The sequence below is a fragment of the Aulostomus chinensis genome, chromosome 22 (genome assembly GCF_037954235.1).
Source record: "Aulostomus chinensis isolate RoL2024-O1b breed Wild chromosome 22, RoL_Achi_v1.0, whole genome shotgun sequence".
Taxonomy (NCBI): Eukaryota; Metazoa; Chordata; class Actinopteri; order Syngnathiformes; family Aulostomidae; genus Aulostomus; species Aulostomus chinensis.
Genome location: NC_141341.1, coordinates 82,164 through 97,724, shown reverse-complemented (window position 1 = coordinate 97,724; position 15,561 = coordinate 82,164). Strand labels below are relative to the sequence as shown.

The window sequence follows — 15,561 nt, the reverse complement described above, 5'->3', positions numbered from 1 at the left end:
TTATGTTGGTTGTGCTTTCAAGATATGCACCAATCAGCCAAATCATTGAAGGGACAGTTCACCCAAAATGAAAATGTAGTCATCACCTCCTCACTGTCATTTGATGGAAGGTTGGCTTAAGCTTTTGGTCCACAAAACTTTGCTGGGATAGTTAAAGGAGAAGGATATTTAAATGTACAAAAAAACATAAACTATAAAATGCCATACTTACCATACTTATTTGTTTAGGCATTATGCCTGAGAGCTGCAGGCTACAGTGAGCACAACTTGGCTTGTGGAGGCTTCAGGACTCTTGGATGAATTCAGTCAAGGAATATGGAGGAATTTTATCATCATATTCGATAATTTTTGTAAGTTTTAAAGTTTGTCACCACTCACTTCCATTGTTTTGGAGATTACTGCTTTTTCCTTTCCCATGAAACTCGAATAGTATTTTGTGAAAGCTTCCATTAGCATGAGCATGAGTAGCTGTAATGCAATTGCAATTTCACTTTTGGGTGAACTATCCCTTAAACACCATGGACAGGTTTCCTAATGATTGTAACACAAAAATCCTGCACTAGATCTCTGACTTAATTTCATTGCCACCTACATTTAAAGAGTTGAGCCTTATTATGACACTCTGTCACACCGTGGTGAAGTCAAGTTGGGCTTTTGTCCTGTCTCCAAGTTTTGCATTGTCATTTCCTGTTTTATTTTGAAATTTAACTCTTCTCATTTCAGGTCCCTTGCCCTTCCTCATATGTCTACTTGCTAAGTGCTTCCACCTGTTCCCCATTACCCTGTGTCTATATTTTGTCTGCCTCTCACTTTGTCTTGTGCCAGTGTGTTTTGTCCCTGTTCATTCACCACAGCACTTTGACCACGGCCCTGATTGGTGTTTTCCCTCCAAGTGAGAGGTTTATTTGTTTGTTTTTCTACATTAGACCAGTCTTTAGTTAATGTTTTCATAGCTTTGTGTTTCCTCAGAGGACTGGTCTTTTGTTTCCTTACCTTTTCAGAACCTAGAGCCTCCCGTTATTTAGGATTATTTTTGTGGTTCATGCTTTTTATTTTGCGTTCTTGTTTCCTCTGTAGTTGGAGTGTTCTTTTTTTTCCCATTTGATTAACATTTAATAGCCCATTGTGTTTTTTTCCTCCTTAGTGGAGTGATTTTTCATATAAGATAGGTTCATCGCCTTTATTCTGTTCCTTGAACTTGGTGTTTCCTGGAAACCTTCAATAAATCTTTCATTGAAACACCTGAACCCTCTGCCTGTGTCCTGTCTCGAAGCCTGGTTGTGACACACCCCATATAGGTGTAATGAAAGTGGCATCAGGCCAAGAGACCAAAGTCAGATTTATTTTGAATGAGGCTGCTTAGTGGTTAATGTAAATATGAAGGGACATAAATACAAAATTACAAGAGTTTTCTGGCATTGTCACTGACATAATGGCCTCTGGGTTTCTGAGATTCCTTCTAATAAAGAGGGAGGATGAAGACGGAACATGTAAGGCAAGAGACAAGAAAAGACAAAAGGAAGGAGAGAATATGAAGTGTGAAGTGGATAAAAGACAGGAAGAACAAGACAGTAGTTTAATAGGAAACTGTGAAGGAGCTAAACCCAGATGGACAGCCAGCACAGGGGGGTGTGTGTGAGAGGGAAAGTGAGGGGCAGTGTGACAAAGAGCGATGGAGAACAAATCAAAGTCAGGGCCACAGAGACAAACAATCAGGAACTGAGTGCTTGAGTGGAACTTCCACTGACATTCACGCAGAATCACAGGAATGAAGAGATTACACGACCATGACTGAGAGCATTTATAAAAGGGAACAGTATGATGTAAAACATACTTCAATTCCCGACATGATATCATAGGATAGCATACAAAAAGCATGCCACTTTAATTATGAGTCATTAGCATTTTGTCTATCATTTGTGTCATGCAATTGGAGCTTCATTTGTGTCTCTGATCTGTTTTTGGAAACTGCCACGGTGAAGAGAAGCATTTAAGACCAAAATTTACTTTTAAGAAAACAAAAGGCACCAAGCAGATAGGGAGGATGATGAAGAACCTAAAGAGGACTGCCTGAAGAGGCAATGTGGGTCCTCCCCCCGATGGGCTCACCACCGATAGGATGGGCCAAAGGGGTTGGATGCTATGTGAAATGAGTGGTAGCCAGGAGCAAAGAGCTTAATGGTCTGTTCTTCAACTACAGAAGCTGTCTCTGGGTACGCTGAATTTCACCTCACTAGTGGGGAAGGAGCCTGAACTGGAGTGTGAAGTTGAGAAGTTCCAGCTAGATAACCCCATTTCTAAGGTGTCCAGGTGTCCATCCTGCACAATTACTTCAGCCTCTCCAAAAAGGTCAATGTCAGGGTACTGGAGAGGAGGGTCAGGTCGATAGCCGAACCTCAGATTGAGGAGGAGCAATGTGGTTTTTGTCCTGGCCGTGGAACTGTGTATCAGCTCTTTAGGGTTAGCAGGAGAAGAAAGTGTAGGCAGGCTGAACGCAGATGGCGAAAAAACAAACTCCAGGTATACTATGACATTTATAAAGAGAGTCTTCACATTTATAACCAAGAATTGGTCTTTTTTTCTCTGAGATGATCAAAAATAACACCAACAATGCCCGCACCTTATTCACTGTTGTCGACAGACTGACAAATCCTTCAGCATCTACTCCTGCTGAACTGCTGTCCAACAAGTCATGCTATGACTTTGCAGCCTTTTTTACAGATAAAATTCAGAAGATAAGACAAAAGCAACTTAGTTATGTCACCAGTTACGCCTCCATTTCCCAGAAATCTAGAAACATTTCAACCTATAGACCAGGGATCATCAAATGGCGGGCCAAATCCGACCCCCCACATGGTTTGATCCGGCCCCCAGCTTGTAGAGCTCAATTTTCTGAGAATGCCAAAAAAAAAAAAAAGTTTGTCTCTAGCTCATTCCTGTCAAAAGTTATGATTTTTTTAAAGAAATCTTGATAGAAAATAAAACTCGTTGCTTATATTTTATTTAACTGTTTTATTCCCAACTGTTTGACCATCAACTTGGTCCTATTAACATATTACTCACATGCACAATCAATTGCATTGCTTTCAGAGTCCAAGAAAACCAGAAGGTCGGCCTATAACTCTATTTGACAATGAATCGAAAACAACCAAATAAAAATCTGAAACTGAAAATAGCAGCGTATCTTAGGCCTCCTTACATGTTAGTGGGCAATTAAATGTTGCATTTTCATGAGTCCAACAATTCACAGGGCTAATCTGACTAATCTGTTTAATTATGACTCAAATAAAACTAAAACAAAAATACAAATCTGAGAATCTAAATGGGTAGTCAGTCTACTCACAGTTTAATGAGAGAAATGACATTTCCCCTCTGACACCAACTTCTTAATATCCGGCTCCACAGTTGTAAGGCTGATTCGCAAACAGTCCTCCAAGGAATGGTCCGACAGACGGTTCCTCTCATGCGTTTTGATAGCGTTCATCGTTGAGAAGGCCATCAGCTTTTGTGCATTCGCGGAGAATTCTCCTCCAGGGTTGACTGTGAATGGGTCTCGCACAAAGTCCATGACATCCCTGGGAATGGCGAAGTCGTCAAATCTGTCAGAGAAGTTTTGCTTCAGCTGTATGATGAAGTCCGTCATGTTATCTGTGACTTTGCTCATACCCACTGTCTTTAGTGAGTTGAAGTGCAGCAGCTTCCTGGATACCAAGTCTGCGTGGAATAGGCCAAGCTTGTTTCCGAAGGCATCCAGCCTTTCCACCATATCCACCACACATTTTCCTTTCCCCTGTAGTTGCAGATTAAGAGTATTCAGATGTGAAAAAAATGTCCGCCACAAATGCAACGTTGCACATGCATTCTCTGTCTTGCATGGTGTGCAGGTGGTCAGATGCTGCTTTGGGTTTGCTTTGCTTCAAAAAGCCCACAACGTGATGCCTGAGTTCAATAAAGTAGTCCAAAGCCTTTCCCTTACTCAGCCAGCGCACTTTATTGTGCAGCAGCAGGTCAAAATAAGCAGCCTCTGAGCAGAAACTCCAATCAAATCTTCTGTAGTCCATGACCTCTTTCAAGTCCCCATTTAGTTTGGCGCATAAGACACTTTGGTGAATCAAACAATGAAGTGCATTTGTGTCCGGAGAGAAACTCTTAATTCTGCTGACCACTCCCCTGTTTCTACGGTTAAAACTCCCCTGTTCTTTGTTAAAACTCAGATTTTCAGTGTCTACTTTCCTCTTCAGGCTCTTTGAGAGAGACATTTTCGTTGTTAACAACAGTCCTAGTTCATATGACCCCATTTCACATTCACTCTGTGAGGTGTTTCAGTGGCGGATGGCGATCTTTCTTAATTGTATCTATTTTGGGGATTTTCCCACGTTCAGTCAGGTCCAAACTTGTCTAGACGTGTCACGTGACAGTAGGCTTGCGCTTTCTCGCTGCCAGGCAGAAAGTCAAACATTTCATGTCACTACTTCTCACTTGCTTGTTTGAATAATTACCAGTGATTTAGGTCGACTCTACTGGTAGGCTACTGTCCGCCTTAGCCTATTATGATTTTAATACTTGCACTGTCTTTTTCTTTCTCATTTATAAATTGCAGTCATTATTGGATATTCTCTAATTTTAGTCCTTCTGGTTTGACTGATTCTGAAACCAAAGCTGTTACATAAAATACACACACACGGCCATATTTATATATGTGTGTGTGTGAGTGTGTGTGTGTGTGTATATATATATATAATATGGAGGTCCAGCCCCCACAGCATCTGCTGGCCCTTGGACAAACCTATTTGATGATCCCTGCCATAGACCATGCAACTCTGACAGAAACGGTTCAGAATTTAAACTCCACGACGTGCTGCCTTGATGTGATGCCTACAAGCTTGCTGAAAAGTGTTTTTATTTGTGTTTAATCAGATGTATTGAAGATAGTAAATGCTTCTCTTCAATTAGGTCAATTTCCCAGGGCACTGAAAACTGCAGTAATCAAACCTCTCTTAAAAAAGCCTAATCTGGATGCTTCAGTACTAAGTAACTACAGACCCATATCTAACCTTGTGTTTCTGTCAAAGATCATTGAGAGAGTTGTCTATCAACAAATTCACTCTTTCTTAACCCAAAACAATCTCTTCAATGCTTTCCAGTCAGGTTTTCGACCACACCACAGCACTGAAACTGCACTTATTAAGGTGTTAAATGGCATACGCCTTAATACTGATGCATCTAAAATATCAGCATTGGTACTACAAGACCTTAGTGCTGCATTCGACACAGTCGATCACAACCTGTTGCTCGACAGACTGGAGAGGTGGGTTGGACTTTCTGGTGCGGTGCTAAATTGGCTCAGATCTTACTTAGAAGATCGTGACTTCTTTGTCTCGCTTGGGAACTGTGAATCTGAGTGAACAAAGATGACATGTGGGGTCCCGCAAGGCTCTATTCTTGGGCCACTTTTGTTCAGCATCTATATGCTCCCACTGGCCCAGGTCATAGACCACCATAACATCTCTTACCACTCATATGCTGATGACACAAAACTTTATATTACAGTGTCACCATGCGATTACAGTCCACTGCATTCACTGAGTGACTGTGTCCTACATGTAGGAGCAGGGATGTGTTTTCTCACCTATCACTTGGCTGAGGGTGTGTCTGTATGGAGGTGTGTCTGTGTAGGGGGTGTCACTGGAGTGATGGCTTGATTGAAATAACCTGCACCTGCCTGGGAATCAGTTTTGTTTGTTAGAGTGAGGGTGAGGCAGGGTGTCCATATTTCTGTTGACCGCAAAGTTACTTTCCATCTAAACGTCCAGTAATCAATCTGCACATCATGTAAAGTTTTATTCTTACTGAAAGGATGAATAAACATCCTAAAATTGAGGTAACAGCTTAATGTTTTCCTTGGACGCATGTCAGACAGATCCCTGCTTTCTCCCTCTCAGTGACTAATTAAAGGTTGATAGTCACCATACACTACAGGTCAATCAGTGGATGGGCCAGAATTTTCTCCAATTCAATGCAGAAAAGACATTGTGTTTGATCCCAAAAATGCAAGGCTTGAGGTCAGCAGCCAACTTGACTCAATGACACTACAAACCACCGACCAAGCTAGAAACCTTGGTGTTGTGATGGACTCAGACCTGAATTTTAAGAGCCACATAAAAACTATTACTAAATCAGCCTCTTATCATCTCAAAAACATTGCACGAATTAGAGGATTTCTCTCTAAACAAGACATGGAAAAACTCGTCCATGCATTTATTCTTAGTAGGCTAGATTATTGTAATGATGTCGTTACAGGTCTCAGTAAAAAATCAATCGAGCACCTGCAGCTCACCCAGAATGCTGCCGCCAGAGTCCTGACCAACAGTAAGAACATGGACCACATGACACCTGTCCTTAAATCACTGCACTGACTCCCTTTGTGTCAAAGGATTGAGTTCAAAATCCTGTTACTGGTCTATAAGTCACTGAATGGGCTTGGGCCTAAATACATGTCAGAGCTGCTGACTGGGTATGAAGCATCCAGACCCCTCAGGTCATCAGGGACAGGTCTACTCAGTGTCCCCAGGGTCAGAACCAAGCAGGGTGAAGCTGCTTTCAGCTTCTGTGGTCCACACCTGTGGAACAAACTGAACCTCTGAGGGGGGCACAAACTGTCAGCTCATTTAAATCAGGGCTGAAAACTGCTGTTTACTGCAGTCGTCTTATAGTGTATTGATGGATTGATTTAATATTGATTTGTCTGCTGTCAAATTGATTTTAAACCGTTAACTTTCATTTCTCTCTTTACCTCTGTAAAGCACTATGAATTGCCTTGTGTATGAATGGAGCTATACAAATAAATTTGCCTTTGCCTTTAGGGACTTATTAGTCCAGCCTGGTAGGAGGGAGGTGCAGTAATCCAGCCTGGAAGTGACAAAAGCAGGGACTAGTTTTTCTGCATCTTCTTGAGCCAGGATGTGTCTGATCTTAGCGATGTTACGTAGATGGAAGAAGGCGTCCTGGAGATTTGTTGAATGTGGGAGTTAAAGGATCCTGGTCAAAGAGAACTGCTAGGTTCCTTAAAGTAGTGCTGGGGGCCAGGGTGGTGCCATCCAGGGTACCTGTCTCATCAGATCAGGTGGTCCTCAGGTGTTTTTGGCCCAGCACAAGAACTTCAGTTTACCAGAGTTTAATAAAGGAAATGATGGGTCCTCCATGTTTTTCTGTCCTTCAGACAGGCCTCCAGTTCAGTCAGTTGGTTTGTTCCATGTGGATCATTGATGAGTTCAGCTGTGCGTTGTCTGCATAGCAGTGAACATTCATGGAGTGTTTCCTGATCATGTGACCTAGAGGAAGCAGGTACAGGGTGAAGAGGACTGGTCCAAGCACAGACCCTTGTGGAACACCAGAACTGACTGTCGTGATTTCAGAGGGACCATCATTGACTGGTACCAACTGAGATCGACGAGACCGAACCTTTGACTTCTTGGTGCTCTTACACTTGTCACTTGAGCAAATCAAAAAAACTTAGCTGGGTTTCTTATTTTTAACAGCTTTTATTCCAAACACAGGTAACAGACAACCAGTCATGGCAGAGGGCCATTTCAGCCTAGCATGTCATACCACACTTCAGATCCTATCACATTACCTGCGCCCCTATTGTATGGATTGTAGCGAAAGAAGTCCCTACACAACACACGGGAAAAAATTATATCAGGAAATCATTGTTTGATAACATTACGTTATGTGAAGAAAATTTGAAGCTTACAGTAAATATGTACACAGCAGACCAGTTCAGATCAGTTCCTCTGATGGTATTCAATCAGATTGAAGCTGTGACGTTAAGCCAGCAGCTGCCCACCACATTGTATTGTTTAGAGCAACATGTAAACACCAGATTATGACATGCACTAACTACCCGCAGTGACCTGCAATGGTGGCCCCCAGCAAGAAGGTTGTGGGTGGAGCCCTGGCTGCAGCACGGGTCTTTCTGGGTGAGTCTCCATGTTCTCCCTGTTCCTGCTGGGTTCTCTCTGGTACTCCAGCTTCCTCCACAGTCCAAAGACATCAAGAGGGGACCAGGTTAATCCAGACTCTAAATTGACCGTAGGCGTGGCTGGGAGAGCCAGTGGTTGTCTATCTCTATGTGTTGGCCCTGCCATGGACTGGTGACCCGTCCAAGGTGAACCATGCCTCTCGCCCGAAAGCCACTGGGATAGGCTCCACCCCCAACCACCCTTAACAGGATAAGCGATAGAAAATGGATGAATGGATGGATGGAAGATTTCAAGAGGCTTCATAGCACTATTTTAAAACCCCCACACAAAAACACTTGGTAAAGAAGTTTCAGCTAAAATGAAAACTTGCAAATTGGATACATAAATATGTGCCTGTGTTCACAACACGGAAGAAATGCTCAGCTTCAGCAAATAAAATACACATCAGCCAAAGCTCTCAGCTGCTAAATTGTTTAATTTTCACACAGGAAATTCTCATAAAAGACATTGCATTGCATTTAATGGCTACATTGCAGGTCTCACAGTTGCACAGGTTGAAATATTTTTCCGTAATAGGTCTGAAAATGTAAATTAACACTATCCCTTCCTGGCTGCAACTGTTGATGTGCTACAAAATTAGCCTTTGAGTCGACCAAAGTCACTGCAACATGAGAACTCCAATGAGGGTCCAACTGAAAAGCTGAGTACTGCAGTTTCCTGTATACTGTGCATATGACAAATAATCAGTGTACACAAAAATCTTTTAAGTTTTAAAGGTACATTTTAAAGGTGATCTCTAGCTTTAGCTAGCGGTAATATTTCACACTATGAGGGGCCAAACAACAGTCTGTGCGGAGTCACGTGTAACGTAAGGGCAAAGACAGAAGAAGCTATTATTGATTAAAAAATGGAGTTAGATTGAACACATTTGTGCAAAAAATGAAGTACATTTAATAACCTATGATATAGGGTTAGGGTTAGCAGCAGGGTCGTGCCTCAACTACACTTCTAATCACCTGACAAACCTATACCTGTCCAAGCCTGCCTCCACAGTTTGTCTGAGGTCTATTCACCGATCCTTCTTCCCTTCAGTCTTTCTCTTACCTTATTCTTATCCCATCAGTCTCCCTCGTCATCCCTTCTTATTGAAACTGGCACATACTCCTCCAGTCTCATTCCAGTCTACTGTCTGGTGGCTTCTAACCTGCTTGGGTGGAAATACTCCTCAGGTCCCCCACAGTCTTCCCTGACCTTCATCCACCCAATTTACATTCACCCACTTGTCCTCCAGCTGTTTTCTGAAATCATATTGCATCTTTAAATAACACACTCTTGTGGTGTGGTCCTTGCTATTGAATGTAAATGCACATGCCTATTGCTTATCCAATGAGCTTTACATTACTAAACAGGAAGTAAACTGCAATGCAGTCAACATGCACTCAGGTGTTCAGTTTGGGTGACATTTAAGCTTGTGTTCCATAATCAAATCTAGTTCTTGCATAAATCTTCAAAACTATGTACAACCAGGGAAAGTTAGGTTACATTTCATGTCTTTTGATTTAGGAATCACATTTTCCTTTTAATGAGTAAAAATTCATATCTGCACTTTTTTTTTACCCTGATTGTCAACTGATCCTGGGTCTAAGGTTCACATATGAACCTTTAAAGTAAGGACATTTTTAAAAGTACATTTCAAACAGTGTAACTGTCCTTGACCTCATGCTTCCAAGTGTCCACTGTGTTGTTATGGATATTAAGCAGGTCATCCGCTTGAGGGCAGTTCAATGTCTTGAATGAACCTCCACTTTTCCTTTTACCGCAATTCAAGTCCCTTTCAATTCCCAAAAAATATCCTTTCAGCTGTGTGTCTAGTTGTTTGTCCCTGTTTCCAGGTAATATAACATCCTGTCACTATGTCTCCCTGCTCATCACAATCTTGATCACTTCCAGAGGTGCCGCTGCATTTGGTGTGTATTCTCAAGCTGTCATGAAATGTGCACAAGTATGGATGAAATAACAAGAGTGCAGACAGAAAGCTATCCATTAACACAACCTGAAACATCATGCCTATATTCAGATAATATGTTATTCTATCTTAGCAAAGAACCCAGCACATCCAAAACTTACACTGAAGGAGTTCCTACAACATGGTGAAACTGATTTATAGTTGTGCATCAGCTAAATGTTGACCTGCCTTACCTGACCTAAGTGATGCAGGATTCGTTCTGGTGTGTATGGGAGACTTTGGGCTACAATTCTAGGATAGGACACAGATAACCCTGAAACAGGACCCTGCTATGACTCAGGTAGCTAGTTATCTCCAACTATGTTACAGATAAGAAAATAATCTTCACCACTCTTAAAAGAGCAACCACAGAAAATTGTGCTGTGCTCCCACGACAACTGCTATTAGGCATTAGTTAGTATTAGTCACATGGGCTAGCAAAATGTCAACAATGCAGCAAGAAAATGAAACTAAAAAATGACTTTCATGCATGGTCAGTTGCAACTGCACATTTGTTAGACAAATAATCGGGTGGTAATGGGAAGTACAAAATGTCATGCTTCTGTGTCTCTGCAATTATGGATACCCCTCTACTAGTTTTCTAAGTTAACATTTTCTTATCAACCAAATCTTCTATATGACCTAATGCATTTATAACGGCAGTAATATACTTTATAATTGTATATTCTAATTTTTTATAGGGTTGAAACATGGATTTAACAGCCTCAATTCAAGAAGATCAGTAATTAACATCATCTTCCCAACCATGACCATCACTTAAAAAACAAACACAATTTTTATTTAGTGTTTCTTCATAGAAACACAGGAAGCTTCACATCCTTTTTTGAGTACCATTTATAATTTTCTGATGAGCAGTGTTTTGGAAATGATTCAGCTTCCTGATTCCTGCTTCCCACTGTTGTCTGTCTATCACTATCCTGATGATGAATGTACCCATCAGAACCCCACATACGTCTTGCTGCAACCATTCCTCTTTCCTCGTCCCTCACTCGTCCCCTCCCGTCATCCCTCCCAGCCTGTGAAAGGTTTTCCTGTATCTTGGGCTTGGCACCAGCAGTGAGCCATCTCTCTGTCCACCTGCCTCTCATCATCCCTTTTCCTTCCTCTATTTCCTCCTTTTATTTTCCTACACATCCTCCCTTCACCCACATCATTTCCCCCCTTCTCCCTCACACTCCCAGGATATAGGATTTGTGTTTTTGTGTGCATTGTATGTAACAGCTGTAAAAGAGCAAATATAATCCCCCCACTTTTGTTTCCCATCCCTGCAGGTTTAGCCTAGCATGGTGAGGCACTCATTCTCATGTGCGTGTGGTAACGGGGTGGTGGCACAGCTGAAGGTGGCGCTGCCATGGGCAGGGACTGGGGTGGGTGGGGGTGTGGATGAGCATGCACATGGGAAACCCTTGGTAGGGTGGAGGTGGCAGTAGGATGGAGGGGATGGGGATAGGAGGAGGAGGTGGAGGAGGAGGAGGCTGGCTGAAGCTGGTAACTGGCTGCTGATGAGGGCCCGGAGGAAGAGGGCGTCTGCTGAGTGCTGCTGCCCCCCTTGGTAGGAAGCTGTGGGGGTGGAGTTTGATTAAGCTGGATGGAGATGTCTGACGAGACGTCAGAGGTGCTACGGCCTCGCTGTGGTGGAGGCCAAGAGTCGGGATGGAGGAACTGTCCACTGTAGTCGCTGCAGTCTGACATGCGGGGGCGGTAGAGGGCTGGGTGGGGCCTGTACAGCTCCTCCTCGGCGTAACGCTTCATGAAGAGGTAGACGGACATCACTCCTGCTCCCTGGACAAGACAATCCATATACAAATACACAGAGATTATTCTGTAATTTGAAGGTTTATATGATTATTTTCTGCTACAGCTATTGGTTAATGAAAACAGTACAGCTGAAATTTTAAATCTATTTTCACGTGTCAAATGTTTTCAAATGCCAAATGCAGCGTCTCAAGCCTCTTGTCAGGTCATGGAGGAAGAAGCTCCAGCAGGGAACTCTAATCACATCGATCATCTTTGATTGGCGCATCCTCAATCTCATCCCTAATCCTTTCGCAGGTCAGAGTAGAGATAAAACCCTCCACCTGGTCCTTGGTCTGCCTAGCAGGCTCCTGCCCGCTGGACGTATCTGGAACATCTCACTGGGGAGCATCCAAGTAGCATCCTAACTAGATGCCTGACCCATATTTCATGACTGTAGGTGAGACTACAAATGAAGACTGATTGACAGATTAAGAGCATTGCCAGTTTGCTTAGTTCTCCTTTCATCCTAACAGTGCCATAAAGTGAATGTAAAACTGCTCCCACTGCCTTAATTTTCTGGCCCTTCTAACCCTGGTACATAGTCCAGTCACTTGAGAACCAAACCCTAAGATACTTGATGTCCTTTACTAGGGGTTATGCTAGCTGGACAAGAAGGTTTGCTACGTGACCTAATGTATGAGATAAAACAACTAAGAAAACTGATAATGGAGAAAGATAAGAAAATAGACAGCTTGGAGTGGCGAGTCGAGGACCTGGAGCAGTACACAAGGATGTAGGATTTAGTCATACGTGGCCTAGAGATGCAACACCAGAGCTATGCCAGAGCTACAGTGAGTGGAGGTAGAGACAGTGAGGATGCCCCAGCAGAGGAGCTACAAATGCTTAAACAGCAAGCATTAAATTTCCTCCAAAATAAAAGTGTGAATATTTAGAGTCACTATATCTCAACCTATCACACGCTTCCCAGTAAAGACAGTAAAAAAAAGCCAGAAATTTTTGTTCAGTTTGTGAGCCACAAGATCAAGATTGATCTGCTCAAACATGCAGAGAAGTTGAAGGGAACCGGTGTGCATTTAAATGACCATTTCATGAAAAGGAATACTTGAAATTGCCAGACAGGCTCACAGCCTGAGAAAACAAAACAAGATACAAGCGACGTGGATGAGAAACTCCAAAGTAATGATATGACTGAATGGTGCATCTGAAGAAGCAAAAGTTGATGATAAGTGAACTCAAAGACTTATGGCAATACAGGTAAAAAGCCAAATGACTGCGATTGACAGCCAAATGAGGAATTTACTCCATTTCTATGGAAATGTGTGAAGACTGGATATTATGGACAATGGGTTGTGGAAAATGTTTTGGCTTTGTGGCTTTGATGGACAATGAAAACAACAAAAAGTTTGGACACAAATTATACCTTCCCATTAGGGGAGAAAGAGGAAGATTTTTTTTTGACAGTGAACAGGACTGCCAAAGTGGGTCCTTAGCCATTCATTTTGATCAAATGAACTTTAAAACCTTTCACTACGCAGAGCACAAGACATATGACCCTGAAAGTAAATTTGACCCAGAAAATCACTTCTACAATAACAACAAAAATACTTGTGAGTACTATATGGATGACCAATTTAATAAAAGTATCAATATGGAAAATGCATTATCAATGATTGACATTTTAATTGTAGAAGCCTTCATAAAACATCTCTAAAATTAAGGAATATTTGGTTAAACTACAAAAGTTCAGTATAATTGCAATATCGGAGACGTGGCTCGATAACGAGAAAGTCAGTGATATGTGACTGGAAGGACACAAACAATTTACAGCGAGAAGGGTAAATAAAAATGGGGGAGGGGGCACAGTAGATCAAGCAGAATAGATAATGTATTGGAATGAGTAACTGTTGAAATCCATGTTAAAAAAGCCAATAATATATTCATAGGTTGTATTTATAGAACACCAGGTTCATATCTGGACACATTTAATGAAAAACTAGCTATGCTTAGCAATTCAAAGGATAAACAACTGCAAGTAATTTGTGGTGATTTTAATATAGACTTGCTAAACCCAAATGGCCATCAGAAAACAACCCATTTTATCCATGCAATGTATAGTAATTCCCTTCCCCCTGTTATTATAAAACCAAGTAGGATAACAATTGATACAGCCACACTTATAGATTTCATGTTCACAAATAAAATTGAAATAGTGGGTGGACCTCTCATAAATGATATAAGTGATCATCTCACTGTCTTTGCAATTTTTAAAAATTTTGGGGGGAATAAAATTAAACAAGAGACTTATAGGCCTACATTTGACATGATCAGACATAGAACACCAAGAGCCATTGCTGCCTTTAAGGAGGAACTAGGGGAACAAAACTGTAATGAGGTTTTAGTTAATGATAACCCTGAAAAGGCATATGATGCTTTTTTCTGGTTAATTTTAATCCCATTATAAGATAGACATTGCCCTTTAGTGAAAATGACCAGAAAGCCCCTGTTCAAATAAGCCATGGACCACAAAGGGGACAGAGGATGCTTGTAAAAAATAATTCATGTAAGAGATTTATAAAATAGGACAAAAGATGTTGAAATAACATGTCATTTAAAAATAAATTGGTAAAAATTATGAGAAGTAGTAAGAAAGTATTATCATACTTTACTGTAGCAGAAGAGAAGCTTCAATAAAATATATTGAAAATATTGAATATCATCAAAAAGGGTTTCAAAGGTAGAAATTATCCAGAATATTTTATAAAAAAAAGAAGATATTAAGATAGGCTAAATTATAGAAATTGCAAATGAAATTAATGTTTTTGTACATGTTGGTTATAACATAGCAAAAGAAATTCCTGAACCAATAATTAATAAAGAAATAGAGGAACATATGACTAAAAAGTCCTCCATGTTTATTGATGCTGTAAATGATAGAGAAATACTCAATATAGTGAAAACATTTAAGAATAAAAAGTCCACTGATTGTTTTGACATTGCCATGGTAATATTTAAAAGTATTATAGAATATATAGTGCAACCATTCACATATATTTGTAATTTGTCATTTCCATCTGGTGTATTTCCTTCAAATTTGAATTGCAAAAGTTATTCCTATGTATAAAAATGGAGAAAGAAATCAATTTACTGATTATAGACCAATATCACCACTTCCACAATTCACATAGATTTTAGAAAAATTATTTGTGTGTAGTTTCAATACATATATTGAGAAAAGTAATCTGTTGAGTGACAGCCAATATGGCTTTAGAACAAAAAGATCCACCTCAATGGCAGTGCTGGAACTTGTGAAACGATATCTACTGCAATAGATAACAAGGACTACACTGTTGGTGTTTTTATAGACTTAAAAAAGGCTTTTGATACTATTGATCATAGAATATTAATGAATAAATAAGGGAGATACGGTATAAGAGGATTAGCGTACGCATGGATGAAAAGTTACCTGGATGACTTATTCCAATATATGCAATTAAATAAAGCAAAATCCAGTCAATTGAAGGTAACTTGTGGGGTTCCTCAAGGGTCTGTGTTAGGCTCTAAATTATTTAGATATTATAATGACGATATTTGCAACATTGCCAAACTGTTAAAATGGGTGTTATTTGCAGATGGATACACCATTCTCTACTGCTCTGTTACAGCTAAAAAGAATTACATATATTAAAGAAACCTGGTTTGACATAATTAAGTTATCACTGAATTTAAACAAAAAGTTTATAATTTTGGCACCATAAAAATTAAAAACCCTGCTAAAATCAGAGTTAACGGCATTCA

At 40.7% G+C, this 15,561-nt stretch overlaps 1 protein-coding gene and 1 pseudogene across 4 annotated transcripts in view; one reads left to right on the top strand and one right to left on the bottom strand.

Annotated features, from left to right (window-relative positions):
• Window positions 1-7,557: 7,557 nt before the first annotated feature.
• Window positions 7,558-15,561, bottom strand: part of LOC147240164 (voltage-dependent calcium channel gamma-7 subunit-like) — a 44,425-nt gene continuing 36,421 nt past the window's right edge. For all 4 annotated transcript variants that reach the window (XM_086193174.1, XM_086193175.1, XM_086193177.1 and 1 more), the window contains one exon: window positions 7,558-11,790. In XM_086193174.1, coding sequence (XP_086049300.1) covers window positions 11,287-11,790 — 504 coding nt within the window. In that variant the 3' untranslated portion in view covers window positions 7,558-11,286. The remainder of the gene's footprint in view (window positions 11,791-15,561) is intronic.
• LOC147240165 (uncharacterized) lies at window positions 13,274-14,321 on the top strand (annotated as a pseudogene).